The sequence below is a fragment of the Sinocyclocheilus grahami genome, unplaced genomic scaffold (genome assembly GCF_001515645.1).
Source record: "Sinocyclocheilus grahami isolate Dianchi unplaced genomic scaffold, SAMN03320097.WGS_v1.1 scaffold465.1, whole genome shotgun sequence".
Lineage (NCBI taxonomy): Eukaryota > Metazoa > Chordata > Actinopteri > Cypriniformes > Cyprinidae > Sinocyclocheilus > Sinocyclocheilus grahami.
This window is the reverse complement of record NW_015505644.1, coordinates 871,664-895,155: the sequence shown is the minus strand read 5'-3', so window position 1 is coordinate 895,155 and position 23,492 is coordinate 871,664. Positions and strand designations below refer to the sequence as shown.

At 37.3% G+C, this 23,492-nt stretch overlaps 1 protein-coding gene across 1 annotated transcript in view; it reads left to right on the top strand.

Annotated features, from left to right (window-relative positions):
* LOC107553121 (anthrax toxin receptor 1-like) overlaps window positions 1-23,492 on the top strand; it is a 61,804-nt gene that overhangs the window by 4,022 nt on the left and 34,290 nt on the right. The window contains exons 2-12 of the mRNA XM_016235242.1: window positions 7,418-7,489; window positions 7,751-7,822; window positions 8,676-8,757; window positions 9,034-9,067; window positions 11,010-11,089; window positions 15,377-15,445; window positions 15,643-15,723; window positions 18,856-18,916; window positions 21,201-21,413; window positions 21,937-22,036; window positions 22,163-22,241. Of these exons, the coding sequence (XP_016090728.1) occupies window positions 7,418-7,489; window positions 7,751-7,822; window positions 8,676-8,757; window positions 9,034-9,067; window positions 11,010-11,089; window positions 15,377-15,445; window positions 15,643-15,723; window positions 18,856-18,916; window positions 21,201-21,413; window positions 21,937-22,036; window positions 22,163-22,241 (943 nt within the window). The remainder of the gene's footprint in view (window positions 1-7,417; window positions 7,490-7,750; window positions 7,823-8,675; window positions 8,758-9,033; window positions 9,068-11,009; window positions 11,090-15,376; window positions 15,446-15,642; window positions 15,724-18,855; window positions 18,917-21,200; window positions 21,414-21,936; window positions 22,037-22,162; window positions 22,242-23,492) is intronic.

Below are 23,492 nucleotides of genomic sequence, written 5' to 3'. Positions count from 1 at the left end.
ACCCGGACAGCTGCTGCAACAATCGGTTTGCATAACCAAAGAATTTCTGCACAAACTGTCAGAAACCGTCTCAGGGAAGCTCATCTGCATGCTCGTCGTCCTCATCGGGGTCTCGACCTGACTGCAGTTCGTCGTCGTAACCGACTTGAGTGGGCAAATGCTCACATTCGATGGTGTCTGGCACTTTGGAGAGGTGTTCTCTTCACGGATGAATCCCGGTTTTCACTGTACAGGGCAGATGGCAGACAGCGCGTTGTGTGGGTGAGCGGTTTGCTGATGTCAACGTTGTGGATCGAGTGGCCCATGGTGGCAGTGGGGTTATGGTATGGGCAGGCGTATGTTATGGACAACGAACACAGGTGCATTTTATTGATGGCATCTTGATATGCCACACCTGTGAGGTGGATGGATTATCTCGGCAAAGGAGAAGTGCTCACTAACACAGATTTAGACAGATTCTGTTTATGGTTTATGACATTTTCTATGACACAGCGGTTTATATATTCTGTATTTATATATAACTCACGTATTACATGGCCACCAAATTAATGAATAAATTCCTTGAAGTCTAAATTACTTGTTAATAAAGTATTTTTCAGCAGTAGCACTTCATTACTTAAAGCAACTGAATGTTAGATTTTACCTTAAGAGTTCTGATGCAAAAGCCTCTAAATGCCATCTGAAATTTTTATCTAAAATGAGAATTTTTATCAGGCTCCTATGTTAGGTTCAGTAATTTTACTCTAATTGCAATGTATAGGTCCTTTTCTATGCAATTAAAGGGAAATAACTGAACTTATATATAGGAGCCTGATAAAAATGCTAATTTTAGAAGAAATTTTCAGCCGGCACTTAGATGCTTTTGCATCTGAACTCTTCAAATATCAGTTTAACATCATTCTGATGATAAGCTGATGTCTAATAAGGCGTCTGGCTTCTGTTTCTTTCCCACGCTACCGCCAAACGTCTGTTCTGGAAGTATGTAAATTTGGTGAGCGGGAACTAAATTCTGCGAAAAGGCCGGATTGCTTTACGGCAGCAAATGCACATGTACATCCATCATATGCTGTAATTACGACAGCGATATATTTACGACCGGGAAATCAACTCACCTAACTGTAGGGGGCAGCGGTTTATATATTCTGTATTTATATATAACTCACGTATTACATGGCCACCAAATTAATGAATAAATTCCTTGAAGTCTAAATTACTTGTTAATAAAGTATTTTTCAGCAGTAGCACTTCATTACTTAAAGCAACTGAATGTTAGATTTTACCTTAAGAGTTCTGATGCAAAAGCCTCTAAATGCCATCTGAAATTTTTATCTAAAATGAGAATTTTTATCAGGCTCCTATGTTAGGTTCAGTAATTTTACTCTAATTGCAATGTATAGGTCCTTTTCTATGCAATTAAAGGGAAATAACTGAACTTATATATAGGAGCCTGATAAAAATGCTAATTTTAGAAGAAATTTTCAGCCGGCACTTAGATGCTTTTGCATCTGAACTCTTCAAATATCAGTTTAACATCATTCTGATGATAAGCTGATGTCTAATAAGGCGTCTGGCTTCTGTTTCTTTCCCACGCTACCGCCAAACGTCTGTTCTGGAAGTATGTAAATTTAGTGAGCGGGAACTAAATTCTGCGAAAAGGCCGGATTGCTTTACGGCAGCAAATGCACATGTACATCCATCATATGCTGTAATTACGACAGCGATATATTTACGACCGGGAAATCAACTCACCTAACTGTAGGGGTCTCTAAAGTCGCAAGGTATTACATTTGCAAATGAGCAAACAGATAGTGACAAAATCATGTGAAATAAATATATATAGAGAGAGAGATATAAAGTTTGCGAATTTATCTTTAGATCATTTTGGTTCTTTTGAATCTGTTAAACCGCAGTTCACAAAATGGTCTGAATTATGCGATTAATCTTCACTTGATCGAAGAGAAAACACTCAATGTAGCGTATAGTAGAGACATATACAAAGGTTAATTTAGGAGGTTTCTATGGAAGCCCGTTTCACAAGGTAATTGTGACTTTTTTTTCTCAGAATTGCGATTTTATGTCTTGCAATTCTGGCTTTCTTTTTTTCTCACAATTGCGAGTTCATATCTCGCAATTATGCATTTTTTTTCAGAACTGCGTTTTGTAAAGTCAGAATTGTGAGATATAAACTTGCAATTCCGAGAAAAAAAGTCAGAATTGCGAGTTTATATCTCGCAATTCTGACTTTATAACTTGCAGTTTTGACTTTATAACCCACAATTGCGAGTTTATATCACACAATTCTGATTTTATAACTCGCAGTTTTGACTTTATAACCCATAATTGCGAGTTTATATCACACAATTCTGTGAAAAGAAGTCAGATTTGTGAGATAAAAAGTCGCAATCACCTTGTTTTATTTTTTATTTAGTGGCGGAAATAGGCTTCCATAGGTTTCGCATAAGGGACCTCCAGAGGACCTTGTGAAGCTGGAAGTAAGTCGCCACCTGCAGGTGGGTTTGTGGGTAGCAGAGGGGATCGCATGTGTCAAACTCAGCTCCCGGAGGGCCACTCTGCGTACCATAGGAAATCAAATACTTTCCTATACAGTATGTGGAAAAACAGTATGCTGGAAGAGTAGTATGTCCGAAATCACTGTTTTCAAAAAACCATAGGCGAAAAGTACCCAGATGACTTACTACTTCCGCCCAGATTCTAAAGTGTGCAGTCGATGACACTACAATCCCATGAGGCCTCGGGAGAGGATTTATGAATGGCAGTGAAGCACCATAACTGAAGCTGGTAGATCACGTGATAGTAACAACATGGTGGATGTAGTATGTCCAAATTTAGTTCAAACTATCCATATTCATACTATATAGAACATCATTTTGTAATGGTCATGAAGTAAGTTTGAGTTCAAATGTGGTACCTACTCGGACAGTAAGTGATTTTGGATGTCCTGCAGAGTTTAGCTCTAACCAGCTCCAACACACCTGCCTGGAAGATTCCGGCACTCCTTGGGACTTTCATTAGCTGGTTCAGGTGTGTTTAATTAGGATTTGCGCTAAACTCTGCAGGACAATGGCTCTCCAGGTGGTGCGTTTGACACCCCTGCCCTTGTAAATGATCATTTATGAAATTTCAACATCATTTATGTTTATAATGTCAGTATTGCTGAATTAGGAGTTTATGACTGTATGAATACATAGACTCCAGCACTCAGCTAGGCTGCCATTGTTACAATAGGTCGTGGCATTATTTAAAAAAAAGTAGGCCTACCTGTACTTAAGTAGTTATATCAGTAGATTTTAGAACATATTTTTATGTTGAGCTATTTTAACTTGAGTCAGTTTTGCTTATGAAGATTCTATACGTTTTACAACACTGTAATGATTTGTGTGACCGGCTGACTATACATTATACTTTGCTTAATTGTACAGTAAAGCATTCAATACTTCTATTCCAGTTTATAACCAAGCCTTCACATTATGATTTTATTATGGTTTTATTAGTCATCTGGCTCTGAACACCAAACTATTCCTGAGCAAAGGTTAAATATAATGTGAAACATAATGGCTGCTAGGCTAACTGCTATTGTTTTGAGGCCAGCCTTAAGTGAAATGCCCTCATTGAACTGTTCTCAGTCTTAAATGAAAGCCGAGAGATGCGGTTGGGGGTGGGTTTTGCGCTCTCATCCATTCCCAAGAATCATCTAAACCTTTGGGTCAGGGAGGAACTGAATAACGTGACAATCCAGTCCAATTTCATTGAAAATGAATAGGCAATCTTGGGCAGCTGTATGAAGGCTAGTTCATTAAGAGTTATCGCTATATAAATAAATCCTTCGCTTTTATACACTCGCACACACATACCGGTTGCCTCTTGTTAAACCATTTCACCATCAGCTCCAGATGTCCCAAACCCTGCCTGCTTTGGCTGCTTTAGAGGCCTGGATCTCACTAACAATGGAAAAACAGTGAGAGGGAGAGGAAGACAGGCATAGGAAGAGAGGAGGACTGAGGTCGTGCCTAAACAATCCAGATACGTTTGCCACATTATCTCACATCATCTCATTACAATTAATAATTCTAAACGTTAACGTCTAAACTCAGCTAGTGGCCCCAAAGGGTATTTGGACACTCTTGTGTTTCTTCAACTACAAGAATTTTTATGTCCCAGTGGGCGGCTTTTATTCAAACTAACAGATTTTTATTTTTATTTTGTTCTTGTTATAGAAAAGTGTCTTGTAAAACTTTTTTACTGACTGTCCCATCATCACTTATTTTTGTTACTTTACAAATGCCTTTTTTTGTATTATTTTTTCCTTGTCTCAAAACCGTATTTTCAGATTTCCATAGGATTCTCTCACTAGTTGCTTATTAGCATACATATTGCTAGCATATTGGTTGTTTATTAGTACTTATAAAGCACATATTAATGCCTTATACTGCATGACCATATTTTAGATCCCTTAATCTCTACCCCAAACTTAACAACTACCTTACTAACTATTAATAAGCAGAAAATTAGAAGTTTACTGAGACAGAATGTGTACATAATAGATAGTTAATAGAGAGAACTGGTCCCCACACTAAAGTGTGACCAGAGTTTTCTATTGGCTTTTGGATTATTGCAGAAGATAAGCTCTGTGACCTACAAAAAACACCTTGTTCATTATAATAATCTTGATAACCACAGTGAAGCTTAAATAGTCACTAGAAGTAAATAGTTAAACGTAGGTTTTAAACTGCACCACAGTCAATGACTTGACAACAAACTTTCAACAACTCTTTCAGTCTTTCCTTTAAAGTTTGAGTTGAATAGTTTACAAGAATGTGATTGTAAACACAATGACGCTGTGAAAGCGAACTAGTTAGTATGAGTTTACCTGTTCATTGTGTTGAAGTTTAGAGTCCCTGACAACCTCTGTAGCCCATTTAGCCACTTGTTAGAAACCACCTGAAGTAAAAGCTTTAAAAATCACTACTGATGTTTTTTTTTTTTTTTTTTTTTTTGCTTGTGTTAAACCCAGACCTTATTTCAGGCATTTAACCAAAAACCCATTGATTGAAATGTGAACTTTGAGATAGGTTTGATGGCATTCACAGGACCTGGATTTTAAAACTGCATTACCATGCAAAAACAAGATCATCTGGATGCAATTTGGTCCTAGGCATAGTTACATTATAACACGTACATCATTTTGAATGAATCAATGGTCGTAGCTCTGCACTAGACATGGCATCATAGAAATAACATCTGGCACAGTGACAAATAATGGTAGTTATTACTGGAAGTAAGAAAACATTAACTGTACAGCTGGGGATTGACAGAGATTTTGTTTCACAAGTTATTAATTCGATTTGATTTCAATTTTGATTCAATACTGATTTATTGGGATATATTGAAGGTACAGTACAAAAAAAACCAACAACAACAAATTCCAAATTTGTTGAGTCCAAATTCAGTTGCTATTCATTTTTAGATAATCAATAACCATAATCAACACTCAAACAAAACTGATTTGTATAATAACATTTAAATTGCACATAATGCAGTTTATATCAGCTTTTCAAATGATATTGTTATTTTCCAAATCGTTGTTGAAACATAAATATAATTCAATAGGTGGCTATAACAATAGCCACCTATTGAATTATAAATTCCAAGTCAGTCACTCATATGTGACTAAAGTCATAAAATGGTGACTAAATATTGTCTATTGTTAGCCATTGACTAATAAACTGGTATATTTAATTGGCCAGTGATTGAGTTAGAGGCTAAGAATAAGTTTAGCACAGACTTCACGTTTGAGAGTTTCATTCTCTGTGTTTTTGCAGCGCAGTTAGTGCACTACTCCTGTCAGTGAATGCGCAGGGTAGTCCAGAGTTTTGGATCTAAGTGTCAAACTCATTTCCTGGAGAGTGATTTCAGCAAATCAGTATGTAGACACTGTAATAAATATTCATTAATCTCAGTAACTCATCAGACGCTTAGCACATTTATATAGTTATTAAACTCTCAGAGAGTTTATCATGGTAATATACAGTGCATGGCAGCGAAATAGATCTGCTACTCTGCTGCTGTGGCAGAGCAAGAACCAAGACTTGCTAGTGCCAATACATCCACAGATGTGCTGTTATTAGCATGTAGGAAATACTGCTGCTGAACATATACCATATATGAAATAACCCTCATATAACATACATGACCTCACCCTGTAGCAGATCTATACAGGTGGAGCTGGGGAGGTGGAGGGTTTTTGAAACACTGCAACTGCTACAGCAAGCACTAGCCAAGTATTTGAATGTTGAGCAGCAAGCTCATTGGCTGCTGATGCAAATAAAACAAATCCAATGTGCCATACAGATAGCGATGTGATTACTATTAGATTGATTTAAGGACCTATCAGTCTGCACCATCTAAAGTTTCATGACAGAACTTTGCATTAAGATTAGTATTATCCTATCAGTATTATTGTTGAACACTGAATGACCAATAATGTCTCAACACCAGCAGCCTATAATTCTGTTTATGAATATAGAATATAGAATTATAATTCTATTTAACATGAAAAATATGCATACATTTTCATTCATACATGGTTGTCACATTTCAGTTTGAATTTCTAAAGTTCTACCATTAAGCAATGCTTGATTGATTTTTTTCATGTAGTTGTTGCTTTCAAATCATATTACATATGAATGTATCTATGAAAGTGTCACTGTGCCATTTTGTGAAGATAATCTGGTGTGATTTAGAGTGTGCCAAATCATGCAAATTCAATACAGCACACCTTGAGTACCTTATTGCTTTTATAAATGGCTTACCACACAATACAAATATTGCAACACTCAACCTAAACTGCTCTCTCTTAAATGTAGCTTTGGAAAGTGCACAAGTTCTTTCACAGGCAGATTTCCCAGATATGACTGGCACTTCACTTTCTGTGAATGTAATAAATTGCATTTGTTTTAGAGGAGTTTTCCTGCACAGAATCCTGCATAAAGGTCAAACTAGTCAAATGTAAATTGAAATACAGATAGAAGGCAAAAACAAACAAGAAAATAGTTTACATTTAATTTAAATTTCAAAGTAAAGTTTCACATGCATTACTACTGAAATAAGTATCACGATTGTTGATCTTTGTCTTAATTCAAAGTCAGTGGAATATTGACAGCTGGCATCACACTCATTCAGACAGACAGCTGTTCTGGGAAGATGCTGGATACTCGAATGATTTCCTTCAAAGGAGCATAAAAATGTGTCAATGTAGTTCTTGAAATGCTGCTTTAAAAAAATATATTTTTCGCACAGCTGTAAATCTCAAACTCGGCTATTCCTCTAAGCTTGTGAATCTTTATTGCTCCCTTGATGTTCAACTATAAGTGTCCAATATGTCTGTTTCTTCCTGCAGATCAGGAAGTGTGCAGCATCACTGGAATGAAATATATAACTTTGTGGAACATCTGGCCCATAAGTTCATAAGGTAGGCAAAGTCAGAGTCTCACAAAAATCTGTGAGTCTGCATAACTTTTTCTATATTATGTGGATGAAAAATAATGAAAAAAACATGTTTAACTAAAATATTGAGTGACTAGTTGCATCTCTAATTTTTATTTGGCTTAATAAATGTTCCGTAAATTATTTTAGTGAAGTACAAATAGGAATATGTGGGATCACATTAAATTAAAATATGCCTTTAAAATGATAATTTCAGTCTAACATACATGTTTGGTATTGTATCTAGCCCTCAGCTGCGGATGTCCTTCATTGTGTTCTCCGATCAGGGCAAGATTTTAATGCGGCTTACAGAAGACAGGTGAGTGAATTGTTATTTTTATTATTTTGTGATTTAACTCAAGTAGTTTGCACAAATGCATTGCAGACCTATCAACTTTTGCAGTCTGGAAGTGTTTTGACTGTAGTATGGGTTTGTGCCAACAAATGACTGTAGTTTTGCACTTCTGTTACCAAAAATGAAGGCCAAATCTGTCAGAATCAGTTATGTGACAATTAATGACCCATAAAGAATATGGCACATCTGCTGTAAGCATTCCCTGGTCTTGACGATCGTCTCCTTAAAGGGATAGTTCACTTAAAAATTAATATTCTCTCATAATTTATTCAATTTCAAGTTGTTCCAAACCTGTATGAGATTGCTTCTTCTGTTAAACACAAAAGAAGATATTTTAAAGAATTTTGGTAACCAAATAGTAGCCGGTAGTTTTGACTTCCATAGTAGAGAAAAAAATACTATGGAAGTCAATGGCTACCAGCAACTGTTTGGTTATCAACAAACAGGAACACTTTGTGGATGAGTACATGATGACAGAGTTTTCATTTTTGAGTGAACTATTCCTTTAAAACATGTCATGTTTGTATGCCAAATTCTTTGTGACAAGGGCTTTTCCATGTTTCCAGAAAAGTGCTGGTTGTCAATGGTTGTCAGTGCCAATGAATATTATTCATGGTATAATTTGTCTGTAGTTGTTGAAAATCTACTCCATCCAGAATAAACTTACACTCCTGGTCTCCTGAATCCTTGTGTGTGTTACCAGTGTTTGGTGGTTACAGCAAAACATTGCACAGAAGTAGCAAGGATAGAGCATGATTGTGGCCATGAGGTATTTTTCATGACCTTTTCGCTCTCTTTCATTGTGTGCATTTGTCAGGGAACAAATACGGAAAGGTTTGGAGGAACTCGAGAAAGTGCAGCCAGGTGGAGATACTTTTATGCATGAAGGCATTCAGCGGGTGAGTGAGCCAATAGGAACCATCTTGGCATCAGTACCGCCCACCCAGCTATGACAAATAGCTTGAAATATCCTTCACGAAGGTTATGTTTGGCCACTTCTCAGACAAATGGACCTAAAAACATAAAACTGTTGAGTTTTTAAATGATCTTTCACAGCTGGGTAGATTTATTCCTCATCTGTCTGTGAAATAACCAGTTACTGTGAATGTTGTTTGATCTGCATGAGATTACAATATTTCTGATGTTTTTCTTTTCTCTTTTTTTTGTGCTACTAGGCCAGCGAACAGATTTACTATGGTAACACTGAGGGTAGGCCCATTTCAAACACATCTTGCTGAAAGAAGAAACAGTTTAGACTAGTTTAAGTAATCTTCAATTTGGTCTTAACTGGTTTTAGATTACTGGCAAGAAATGGTTAAATTTGTTATAGTTGCAGGTAGACCATCTTAAAGAGATGGTTCACCCAAAAATGAAAATTGTCGTCATTTACTCACCCTCATGTTCTTACTCATAATTTCTTACTTCTGTAAAACACAAAAGAAGATATTTTGAAGACTGTTGGCAGCCAAACTGTTGATGGTAGCCATTGATTCCCATTGTAGGCTGTGCTATGCAGGTAAACCTCACTCCCCTAATCTCAAGAAGTGCACTAGCGACTGATGCTAGAGACTGTGGTCTTTAGCATCCTTGCTAGCATACCCGCCTCCCATCCCGAAAATGCCAAATCCCGCGCAGAGCAAGAATGAAGGGAGCAGATCTGGAGGGGTTACACATAAAATGTAAAAATAATTACTATAGAAGTCAATGGCTATTGTCAACTCTTTGTTCTGCTTTTGTGTTTAACTGAAGAAAGAAATTCATACAGGTTTGCAACAATTTGAGTGTAACCTGATCTCATGACAAAAATGTACCCGTGGAAGCGTCTTGCTAAAAAGTTCCCACAGGTACGTTTTCGTTATGAGATCAGGCTCGAATAAATGATGACAGAAATTTCATTTTTGGGTCCTAAAACCAGTCTCTGATAGCACGCGTACATCACGGAGATGTCTATTTGACGACTGCATTTACATCTGCAAGATGTATTTTTTAGAGCAGGGGTGCCCTGGTCCTGGAGATCTACCTTCCTGCAGAGTTTAGCTCCAACCCTGATCAAACACACCTGAACCAACTAATTAGGGTCTGAAGGCACACTTGATAATTACAGACAGGTGTGTTTGATCAGGGTTGGAACTGAACTCTGCAGGAAGGTAGATCTCCAGGAAAAGGGTTGGGCACCCCTGTTTTAGAGTGTTTGCTCATCTGCAATACATCTATAGGACGTTTCCTATTAGATGTCATATAGATGTTTATTAGATGTCTTCAAGATGTTTATGATTTAGAATGTACCTAAAGCTGACATCTTGCAGAAGTCTGTCAGATGTTTGTACACAGCAGATGATTTCCAGATCAAGCGATCTTCAACAGACATCCTGCAGTCGTACGTGTGTTATCTGGGGTATGAAATTGATGCTTATACTGTGGTAACCTGCAAGGCGGTCTTAACTGGTTATTTAAGCTGGTGACCAGCTGAGCCAATTTAGCTGGTTTAGGCTGTTTCAATTGAACATATTTACTGTTTATTCAACCCTGATCAAACACACCTGAACCAACTAATTAGGGTCTGAAGGCACACTTGATAATTACAGACAGGTGTGTTTGATCAGGGTTGGAACTGAACTCTGCAGGAAGGTAGATCTCCAGGAAAAGGGTTGGGCACCCCTGTTTTAGAGTGTTTGCTCATCTGCAATACATCTATAGGACGTTTCCTATTAGATGTCATATAGATGTTTATTAGATGTCTTCAAGATGTTTATGATTTAGAATGTACCTAAAGCTGACATCTTGCAGAAGTCTGTCAGATGTTTGTACACAGCAGATGCTTTCCAGATCAAGCGATCTTCAACAGACATCCTGCAGTCGTACGTGTGTTATCTGGGGTATGAAATTGATGCTTATACTGTGGTAACCTGCAAGGCGGTCTTAACTGGTTATTTAAGCTGGTGACCAGCTGAGCCAATTTAGCTGGTTTAGGCTGTTTCAATTGAACATATTTACTGTTTATCCCTCTCATATTGTTCATTTAGAAATCAAAATTACTAGCTAGTTTCACTATGTTGCATGTTCCTCATGTTGTAAAACGGATACAAAAATGTGTCAATCAAAATCTGGCATTAAGTTGCAAACATGATGCAAACTTTGTTTCTGTATGAAGGATACCGCACAGCCAGTGTGATCATCGCCCTCACAGATGGAGAACTGCATGAAGATCTCTTCTATTATGCTGAGAGAGAGGTGAGAATGATGAAAGACTGAAGAAGAGAAAGAAAAATAGTGGCGGGTTTGACAGTACCTTGTAAAAAGAAGCATGCTTTATCTTAATTTAAAAAAAGAGGTTATTATGGAAATAAATAATACTTTAAAATAATATATTTAAACCCAAACTGAATGTAATGTTTTTGGACACTTGATTGCATGTTAATGCAATTTCATAAAAATGTATCGTAGATTAAATTTGTATCAATTGCGATTATTAGCTGCAACTATGACCCTCTTAAGCTGGTTTAGGCTGTTTCAATTGAACATATTTACTGTTTATCCCTCTCATATTGTTCATTTAGAAATCAAAATTACTAGCTAGTTTCACTATGTTGCATGTTCCTCATGTTGTAAAACGGATACAAAAATGTGTCAATCAAAATCTGGCATTAAGTTGCAAACATGATGCAAACTTTGTTTCTGTATGAAGGATACCGCACAGCCAGTGTGATCATCGCCCTCACAGATGGAGAACTGCATGAAGATCTCTTCTATTACGCTGAGAGAGAGGTGAGAATGATGAAAGACTGAAGAAGAGAAAGAAAAATAGTGGCGGGTTTGACAGTACCTTGTAAAAAGAAGTATGCTTTATCTTAATTTAAAAAAGAGAGGTTATTATGGAAATAAATAATACTTTAAAAGAATATATTTAAACACAAACTGAATGTAATGTTTTTGGACACTTGATTGCATGTTAATGCAATTTCATAAAAATGTATCGTAGATTAAATTTGTATCAATTGCAATTATTAGCTGCAACTATGACCCTCTTAAGTAGGACTTAAGTACATCTTTGTAATTTATAATGCAATCTATTTTCTTTGAAATATGGTTAAAGGGTTCTGCCAAATGTACTCTACTTGGTAAACTAAAATATGCTTTATTGCAATTTCTGTTGTAACTTGTATGTCATGTACTTAAATATATTTGTAATTACACATTTGTATGATGAAATGGCAATTTAGTACATTTAAAAATGTTAAGTAATACATTAAAAACACACTACAGTTATAATTATAATGAAGTACTTTACCTGTGCTTTAGTATGTTACACATCATAATCATAAGTGTACTTAAAGCATGACAAAATATTATTAAAACATAAAGATGTAAAATGTACTTTAACACTTTTAATTTGACATTATTACAAAGTGCATTTTAAGTTCACTCAAATGCTATTTTATTTCATTAATGTTATATTATCTGCAAGTTTTTTATAGACTTTTTAGGATTTGAAGTACACTACGAGTGCGCATTCAGTGCAATTAAGTGTATTTCATTTTCACAAGGGGTGTAGTCACTGAAAGCAATGTTTGCTTTGGTGTTCACTGAGGTGAAGTCAGGGTCATTTGAATTAATTTGCATGCTGGGAATTACATCACACATTTCTCTTTTCTTCATCATCCTGTAACACAGATGGTAACAATATTACAACAGTATCAACCAATAAGAACCACTGCTTAAACAAATGAATAATAAAGAACAGCAAATCTTATGAGCTATTATAAATAATATAAATAATCAACATGTATTTTTATGTACAAAATGTCAGCCACACTCACTGGGGGGGGGGGTCCGCCCTGTCAACAAGCTTGGCCCCCCCTTTGGTCCCCCCTAAATTTGGAATCACACCAAACAATTTTGGGTGAAATGCGCTGTTTGTCCTGTAAACTATATATAGGCCTATATAAGAAAAACATCACCAGCTGCTAAATTCAAATCTGCATTGACTGGCAGGCACAGAGCCAGAGACACAAGCGTTTTTAAAGCCCTGTGCATTATAACCAATCACACACGATTCTGTTGAGCTTATGAATGCAATGACCAATCAGAGGCGTTCAGATGAGTCACCGCTGAAACACCGCTGTTTCGTCACTGCGCTGGCTGACTGAATTCTCTGGCTAATTCTCTCATCAGAAACAACAAACTGAAGATTTGTGCGAATGTAAGTTAGATATTAATTCCACAGTGTAAACCGCTTTAGAGATTATTATGGGAGTTTGTGAGAGTGCTTGAACTCGCTGGACTGATGTGAAAATGTTCTTTGATAATGTAAACACTCTTTTTGTACAATGAAAGTGTTATAATTAGTAACTTGCAATGTTTTTATTAAATTCACATTAAATACAAAGTCAGTCGTATTAAAAATATTTTATGGTGTGACACCCATATCTGGTACTTAAGTAAAAAGATGGATTTTTATGCAACGTTAATAGATTACACTATTAGGCTACCTTGCCCATCGCCCATTATAGATCAACTAACATAATCTATAAAGGTGCAAAACGCATTTACTTACACATTTTTGAGTGTAAGTATCGAGATGTTTCATGATATATTTTGGGAATATTTTGAACAAAAAAAATATAAAATAAAACCCCTGCTGAAAAAAAACAATAGACACCATTAGAAAATGTGTAATGGTTGTACTGGTTATAATGGGACTTGTATTGGTTTTAAGGGAAACTGTAATGGACTCTGTTGGTCTCTACTGGTAATTGGTTGCCTTCTATTGGTGGCTTGTTAAAACCAATAAATCCTAATGGAATATGTCCCAAAACACATTACAGAAAACCATTTTTTAATGTTTTAATGGTTAAAAGTTGGTGATTTGTAATGTTTGTAATGGTTATTTGAAGTGGAAACCATTACATTTTTCTGTGATGATTTTATTGTTTTTTTTTTCAGTAGGGACATAAGCCTATATCAGTTATACAGTGGTATTGTGGCTGCTGTGTCACATGACAAGCATGAGAGCCTCCCCCCCCTTCAATGTGCCCCCTCAAAAATAATGAGTGCATGATGCCCCTGACACTACAATATACAATTATTTGTCAAATAAATGAAACATGATGAAACATGTATTTTAGTTGAAATTGCTATAGATTGCTTCTAGAGACTTCAGTGATACATGACATGGTGGAAAATGACTGAATGAATAATACTTAAAGTAGGTTAAGATGAATTTAAAAATTTTGCTCCCTAAAAGCACCATCGCATTCCGGGGAGGGTCCCCCTCGGTCCATTCGCTGTGGGGCCAGGTGCGACTGCACCACTTGCACCCCCCTAAGGACGGCCCTGGTTTTGGTGCACTTTCTCACAACACGTTCTACAATGATTACATATTAAGTCAGTAGGTAGACAGATAAGAATAATAAGAATCAGGTGAAATGTGTTTTTGACTACCTCTGGAAGTGGTTGAAAGTTAACAAGCTCTAAATGATTTAGACCCCCTTTACACTTGTGTTTACTGTCATCCACTCATGATCGGATCAACAAAGATGCATATTAATAGCAGGTGTAAACAGGGCCTGGGCCATTTAGTCCGCTTAAACCCCAACACATGCAAGCATTCACTTTTGAGTGCAATGCCCACACCTCAAAATCCAATCAACAACCGACGCATAGAGCCAAATCACCCTGCATTTTTTATTTTTCAATAATCTGTTACATCCAGATACACATCAAAATACAGAAGAAAAGATCTGTTGCTACAAAGGGATAGTTCTGTCATCATTTATTCACCCTCATGTTGTTCCAAACATGTATGACTTTTTTTCTTCTGCAGAACACAAAAGAACATATTTTGAAGAATGTTGGCAACCAAATACTCTGAGACATTTCTCAAAATAACTTCTTTTCAGTCACAATTTTCATTTTTGGGCAAAAACTGACCAGCCACTGACAGTATATGTGTTTGTGTGTGTCTTTACTCACCTCTATCAGTATCATAAAGGTAGACAAATTTCTCCCATTTGTAATGGGCTAGCAAACTGAGCAGTGCCCCCCGGAGGCTTGGCCTCATCTGCAGGACAAACTGCACATCTGTGTCCGCCCCTTCACACGTGCCCCCTCAACAATTATGCCCCTGACACTACAATACAAAATTATTTGTCAAATAAATGAAACACGATAAAACATTTTATTTGAAATAGTTATAGATTACTTCTAGAGATTGCAGTGATACATGACATGGTGAAAAATGACTGAATGAATAATACTTAAAGTAAGTTAAGATGAATTTTAAAAATGTGGCCCCTAAAAGCACAAGAGGCCCCCCCGGCACTTTTGCATTCAGCTTCAACCACCAAACATATTATATTTAGCATCAAATAATCAAAATTACCCTGAGCGTCCTCTTCATAGATGTTCAGCTTCACCAGGCAGTGCCAAAAGCACGATCTGTAGATGAAGCAGTTAACGGCCAACAAATAAAAATAGTTTGCAGGTGTCTGAAGTGTTTCTGCTCTGTGTTTCCCCCAGGCCAATCGCTCTCGCAGCCTGGGTGCCTCTGTGTACTGCGTAGGAGTGAAGGATTTCAATGAGACTCAGGTATGTTTGTGTGTGTTGTGTTTGGTGGTATGGTAAGCTTTAAAACTAGATCTTGGCACTTATGCCAAAGTGTTACCAGATTTTGATAAATTATGCTTGGGGGGGTATATGGACTAGCACTTGTTTAAGCAAGTATATACTTTTAAACAATTTTTTGTAATAGTTTTATTTATTTATTTACTTTTCACTTTTCCTAGCTGGCCAAGATCGCTGACAGCAAAGATCATGTCTTTCCAGTAAATGATGGCTTTGAAGCTTTACAAAGTGTCATTGGTTCGGTGAGTGTTTATGCAGATGATTTAATACAGTAAATTGCATTCTATGTGAAAAATTGTATTGTGGGAAAAGTCACACTTTAATCATTATATAAAACAAATACCATTATGATTGTTTCCATTCATTTACCAATTTTGTTATTTGTCCATTTTTTTTCTTTTCTTTTTTTTCCCCAGCATTAATTTAATTCAAAGTAGTTGAAAAATTACAGTGCATCACTGCAGGCTTTAATTTTGGTACCACGTTGATTTAATATTTTAAATAAAGTAATTTTGTTTAAGCAATTACAAATTTAATTAAAAGAGATTTTAATTAAAATGAGATGATTTTTTTACAGTGAAAAGTTCATCATGATCACTCATTCATGCACTCTCTATGCATTGCTTTATTTTTGCTGAATTAATTGAATACTTATTTGACCAGTTTCAGAAACATTTCAGACATCCATCAGAACCTCCACTAGTTTACAATTTGAAATATTAGTTAGTGGTTATGCAATATATCGCCAAAGGCGATATATTGCATAATGTTGGCTAATTTTTATTATGATTTAGTATTTTATTTTCCATTATTAGTAAGTAATCTACCATTACCATTCAGCAAATACACATTTATATAATATATATATATTTTTTAATTTAATTAGCATAAAATTCTGTACATGTTATGCTAAATAAAAGCACTACCTTATGTTCATTTGAAAAAATATTGTTCCTGGTTCCCAGAATTAACACATTACTAAGTGCACTATTGGTTAAAGTGTTGACTTCCTTTTTATTCACATTTTTAACAATTTTCTTTATTTGTGAAAAATATTATAATAAGATTACAAAATCAAGAATCGTAAGTATAAATCTGTTTATTTTTTATTTCAAGTTTCATTTTTTTCATATAATTGATTTCAAATTATTTATTTCTAGTAAATATTATGCAAAATAAATATACATTTAATTTCAGCAATTCTTATGCAAGTGTTATATCTTTAAATTAAATAGTGTGATATCGTATCAGCTTTATATTGGCCATCTACCACCCTGCTGTCTAAGATAGCGGCCTTCACAAAATCAGTATCCGTCAACCACTAATAAGAATGGCTGTGAGTGGAGAAAGATGCTTTTCAGATGCTTTAGCAACAACTTTTACCAGCAGGGGCAAACAGAGCCATGCCAACCAGACAAAGCTTGACCTCCTGGGTAAAAATTATCCTAAGGAACAGCCTCTTAATGAAAGAAACAACAGAAGAATTAAAGAAGACTCCGCTGGAGTCTGTCCAAACACCATCAAAGCCACGGTCACGGTGTCCTTTCTTTTTGCAATGAAAGCTAATGATTTATATTTTTTAATCTCCGAAGCTGAGGTGGAAGAAAAGAGGAGATGTTTGGGTAAAGACTCGTCTCGCCCGTGTAGAGGTTGACTGTTTCATGAGCTGAGACTGGGGTCAGTCCAGCTGGCCTCCATCTGCTGTCAGTTAGCTGCATGCTGAAAGCTCTCGGCCGAAGCTCAGGAGAAGTGTCGTAAATCAGCAGGGACCTCGGGATCTGAAAGCATACTTCCATCGATGACAGAGGAAGGCGGTAGACATGTAGATCAAAACAACCTTGCCACACATAGGTGCTGGTATGGCTGATGAAGGCTATTTCCAGGACGAGAGGAAAGAGACGGAGAAAGCAGATGTGATGTTCAAAACAAAAATGCCACATGAGGATTGTCCTGTTGAGGCTCTTGAAGGAGAGGTGTTGCTATGATTGGAGGATTCTTTAAGAGATAATAAACTTGTTCTGCAAAAAAAAAAACGGACAATGGAAAGTCTTCTCCATTTGCTATTTCCATTAACTGTTTGTTAGATGAATTTAAAGGGGCTGTTTACAACAAAATGACCATTCTGCCATGATTTACTCACCCTCAAGTTATTCCAAAACCTGTATGTTCTGTTGAAAATAAAGAAATGTATTTTGAAGAATTGTGTTTCTGGTCCCCACTGATTTCCACTGTATTATTTCCATACTATGGAAGTCAATGGCTAGCAGCAACTGTTTGCATTCTTCATACTATGCAGTGTTTCCCACAGACTTACACTATATGTGTGGCGGCACTTCCCCTGGGGGAAATGTATATATGTACTGTATATAATGTAAATATAAAACAGCAGACAGGGCTTATTGAAAGTGCAAATTTAATTCTCTGCCAGCAGGAGGCGCTTTAAGTGCAGCAGAAATAGCGGCTTGCCCGGTAACGGCTGTATACAAAACAGTTGTGCTCATGAACGCTGCTTTATCAGGCATTATAGGAAAGATTAAAGGAAAATGACATCAAAACTTTTATGAAGACAGTCGGTTTCCTTCAAAAAAGATACACCCGTGCCGCGTTTTGACTTTGAACTGTGCAGAGCTCATGTTTATTCAACGAAGTCAAAGTGGCGGGAAACCCCGATATATATATATATATATATATATATCAGTGTTTCCCAGAGACTTACACTCTGTGTGGCGGCACTTCCTATATATCATATATATACTGTATATATATATATATATATAATGAAAACAGCAGCCAGGCTGATTGAAAATGCAAATTCATTTTCTGCCAGCAGGTGGCACTTTTGGAGCGGCAGATATATATCGGTTTCCCCAGTAACGGCAGTAATCAAAGCAGCGCTGCGCTCACAAGCGCTACTTTATCAGGCATTATAGGAAAGATGAAATGAAAATGACATTGATGCACTGATCTATAATATAAAGTCATTATATAGATCAGTGCATCGATGCTTTTCTGAAGACATTCGGTTCCCTTCAGAAACACATTCATATAAAAACACCCATGCCACATTTTGATTTTGAACCGTGCAGAGCTCATGTTTATTCAACGAAGTTAAAGCCATTTGGAAAATCTATTTTTGGCGGTCAGTTTTGATATTGTGGCGAGCCGCCACAACTAAATCAATGTATGGGAAACACTGCTATATTCTTTTGTGTTCAGTAGAACAAAGGAACAAGTCAAGGGTGAGTAAATGATGACAGAATTGTCCATTTTGTGTGAACTGGCCCTTTAAAGACATTGAACTGAATGGTCATTTATCTTTACTAGCTCAGCTGACCTAGTTGTCCACCTACTGAGTTTCTCTTTGTACCCATCAGATCTTGAAGAAATCCTGCATAGAGATCCTTGCTGCAGAACCTTCCAGTATCTGTGCTGGAGGTGAGTACAGTTCTCACTAGATCAACCGCTTGAGCCACAGCATTAAGGTCTGTTCAAGCAGCGAAAAGTAGGTATAATAGGTTTGATACAGAAAGTCATCACTTGATCAAATTGATGTTGATTTTAATAACTAAAAAATATACACTTACATTACATACCTTACGCAATCACACACCTTTAACACAGTGGTTTTATAGAGACTGAAAAACCCCAAAATGTGCTGTTGGAACTTTAAAAAGGCACTTAAAATAAATTAAACATTTGATTTCATTTTATTTAGCAGTAAGTTGTTGGCTTCAACCATTCAAAATTGCAAACGGTCTTTTAAAGAATGCTGTCTGGCAAATTTTCTCGCATAAATATTGCATAAAAAAATGCTTTGAACCATGATAATAGAATATGAGTATTAGTGCATCTAAATATTATGGCATACATGGTTGGACAAAATAATACGAATACCCATTATTATATGGGTTAATATTATTTGTGTAGGCTACAGTAAAAAAAATGCTGTAATAATGTTTTATGTTTTTGTTGTCTGTATTCTCTAGTTTGTGTATCAGTGTAGTGTAAGTTGTGCTTAGTACAAGTCTTGTGTGAAATGAGTGACGGTCAGATTTCCAAACAGGACAGATCATGGGAACCCATTTAGCAGAAGTGTCTGTAACCCTAACAGCCCAATTGTTTAGTGCGTTAAGAACAACAGTCTTTACGATTATGAAGTGAAGTATGTAAAGCATGGCAAGACTTCTGAAGAATAGTGGTTGAAACTGAAATTGAATGATAGGGACTATCAAACACTAAGGATTGTGTCCAAACAACACCGAATTACTGCAGCAAAGTGACGGCAAACCGCAATAGTCCTTTTAAAGACCCTGTTTCCTCACAGAGAACTTCCCAAAGCCGACACCCATGAAAGAGCTAAAACTTTAATTACAGACACCAATGAGAAAATGTGAAAAAGATGGTGTCATAATCATAAAACCTGAACAGTTGGAGCACCAACATGAACTTCAACATCTGCCCTGACCAGACAAATCCCCTGACTTGAATATTATCAAACCACTGTGGAGTGTGGATAGTTTTGGAGAGAAGAGTGAGAAGCTGATTCCTTCCTCCAATCTGTACAACATCAAATGGTAGATTATTCAGAAGTTGTATGAATCTATTCTAAGAAGGTTGGAAGCTTTATTAACAGCAAAAACCTCAGTAAAGAAATACTGCCTATTCCCCAGGTGTTCAGTTTTGTCTGACCTTGGATTTGCTTTGATGTTATACAGTTTTATACGTGTACTAATGTGCACCTTTGCATGCTCATTGGGTCAATATTGCCCACAATCCCTTGTGCTACAGAAGAGAAGTGTGTGATGTTACACTAAAGCCCAAAGTGTATACTTTAGTTTTGACACAAATGCTAGCGCATGTGTACTGCCAAATACAAGTTGGAAAGTCAATAGACATGTTTATTTATTTTTTATTTTGCTATTGGAGCAAATGGTAATGCCAAATATGCTATTTGTTGTAGTTTCCATTTAAACTGGGACAACTTTGCTTCAGAGATTGTGAATTTGTTTTATGTACCATTTAACAAATGATAAATCTTAAATAGCTGAAATCACGTTAATAGAAAAAATGATCAGTTCCACAGAAAATAACCAAAACACAAAAATAACCAAAACACAAGGATGGCCTTTATAGGAGTTACAGGCCAGTTGACTATACCAACTTATCATTTCAGGTCAGTGCTGCTTATTCATCATATACATCCTTTTTTATGTATTTTGAACATCTCTGAACATCTGCCAGACAGTATGCATCAGACAGTCAGTGAATGGACTGGGGGCGGTTTGGGGTGTTTAGACTTGCTGGCTTTGACTTACATTTCCTTTCTTTAACCTCGAAAATCCTCAAGCAGCCAGATGATTTCATAAGAGACACAAGGGCTGTTGAATTCATCCCAGTGGCCATTTCCCTCTCGAAAGGCTCAGACTGTCAGACTGTTCCTTGTTTTGTGTGTGTTTTGCTCCCCATGTGCCTTCCTTGCCCTTATTTGGTCTTCCTGTTCCTGCCCTGATTGTGTTTATTTGATACCAGCTGTGTACGTCGATCCCTGTGTCCTACATGTGGTTTTCTATGTCGTAAATAAAGTCTGTGATAATTCTGGAATCTCCTTCGTCTCCTCGCTCCTTCACAGTAGGCACACCGTGACAGAATTCCAGACCAAAAACAGAACAGTAAGTGGCACCCCCTTTCCCCTTGTTTGTTTTCTGTTTTTTTTTAACAGTTTTTGTTTCCTGTTTGTTTCCCTCCACGATCATGGAAATCGCAGCTCGTTTCTCAGCCTTAGCCAGCAGAGATCTTCCCTTCTTCGAGTATGCCTGGGAATTCTGCAGGCTCGCCGCGGCGACGGCATTGGATGACTCCCCCATCAATTCGCTGTTCTGGCTCTGGGCCAACTACCATTGCCCCATGGACCTCCCAGACACCACGGGACTATGTTGGAGGGAAGGGATCTACCGGTGGGGAGTGTCCGGGGCCTGAGCCAGAACCAGCCCACCGTCAAGCCCACTGGCCACGGCTCTCTCCAGCCCGCCAGCCATTCCTCAGTCAAGCCCGCCGGCCACTCCAAAGTCAAGCTGAAGTCAAGCCCGCCGGCCGTGGCTCTCTCCAGCCTGCCGGGCCATTCCTCAGTCAAGCCTGCTGGCTGCGGCACTCTCCAGCCTGCCGGCCGTTCCGAAGCCAAGCCTGCCAGTCGCGGCATTCACAAGCCCGCCGGCCGTGGCCCCACTTCTTTTCCTTTTGGATACTTTAGGGCTACCAGGGGTTAAGTGCCTTGCATAAGAGTTGATTCTAGGTTCTAGCCTTGAACATTTTAATTCAGTTTGATAAAATGTAGTTGATATGTTTTGCAATGACTGAAAATGATATGCAGTGTTTCCTCAACAACTGCAGCTGTCCTCTTATGCAAGGAATCAGATAGCAATATGCAAATATGTGCATTATTTGCCTAGCTGTTTGAAATTTGATTGTGTATTTGTCTTTTTTATTAGTGGTGAAGCCATTGGTAGTGGAGGACACGTATCTGCTCTGTCCAGCTCCTGTTCTTCGAGAGGAGGGAACGTAAGTGTATCAGATAAATATTTGTACTTTCTTTCTAGTGGCAGAAATGTTAACTGTGGCACATTAAGGAATGCAATGTAGTGTTTTCAAAGGATTTAAGTACTTTTTACATTATGTGTATTGCAGGGCAGCCTCCCTTTACGTTAGCATGAATGAAGGGCTGAGTTTTATCTCTAGTTCTGTTACTATCACCACTGTAAGCTGTGTAAGTATTATTCTAAATCATATTTTGTGCTTTGTTACTTGTGTTTTTGTGTTTTACAACCAGTGTTGGGGAAGCTACTATACACTACTGTTCAACAGTTTGGTGTCAGTAAGATTTGTTTTAAAGACGAGTCTTTGAACCAAGGTTGCATTTATTTGGTCAAACCAACAATATTGTGAAATCTTATTACAGATTAAAACTAGATGAGACTGTGAACAAACTTTGAGGCTAACCTGAAAGTTTGAAGCAGTTATAAAAAAAGTGTGAATGCTTAGATAGACATGCTAGCATGATTTAGCAGATTAGAATGTTGTTAGCATGTTTTTATCATAATTATCATGTTGTTAGCAATTATTTAGCATAATTACCGTGTTGTTAGCATGGGACTAGCATGATTAACATGTGGTTATCATGATTAGCATGTTGTTAGCAAGTTTTTGTCCTATAGTATATGGTTAACATGATTAACATGTTGTTAGCATGTTTCTAGCATGATTACTGTGTTACTAGCTTGTTGTTAGCATGTTTCTAGCATGATTACCATGTTGCTAGCAAGTTTCTAACGTGATTACCATGTTTAGCATGTTGCTAATATCATTCAAGCATGATTACCATGTCGCTAGCATACTGCTAACATATTTTAGCATGATGCTAGCATGATATTGCACATTGCAAGAAGACGAAGAAGAAAGAAGAAGCAGCTTAAATAGAAGATCAGTGCAGTGGCTTTCTCAAGCTAACCTAATAACTGTTTCAGATTGTAAAGGAGTCATATGATGCGATTTCAATTTTTCCTTTCTCTTTGGAGTGTTAGAAGCTCTTGGTGCATAAAGAAGATCTGTAAAGTTGCAAAGACTAAAGTCTCAAATCCAAAGAGATATTCTTTATAAAAGTTAAGAGTCAACCACGCCTACTTAAAACGGCTCGTTCTAACACGCCCCCACATGTCTACGTCACGATGTGGGAAGATTTGCATAATGCAGCCCAAATGTTCATGCAAAGAAAGAAGGCGTAACTTTTATTCTCGCTGTAGTATTGTTGTTGCCACCGCCGCCATGTCGTGGAGACGCTGTGTGTTTCGTTGTGAAAGCGAAACTACTTTGTTTGGCCTTCCAAAAGAGGATGATAGCCGCTTCGTCATGCCTGGAGCTGATCCATGCTGTGCCGGTCGCTAATGAAATACATCAACTTCGCGCTGTGGATCGCCAGATCGGCTTTCACCGTGGACGAAGTGGAGTCCAGCCCGGGGTC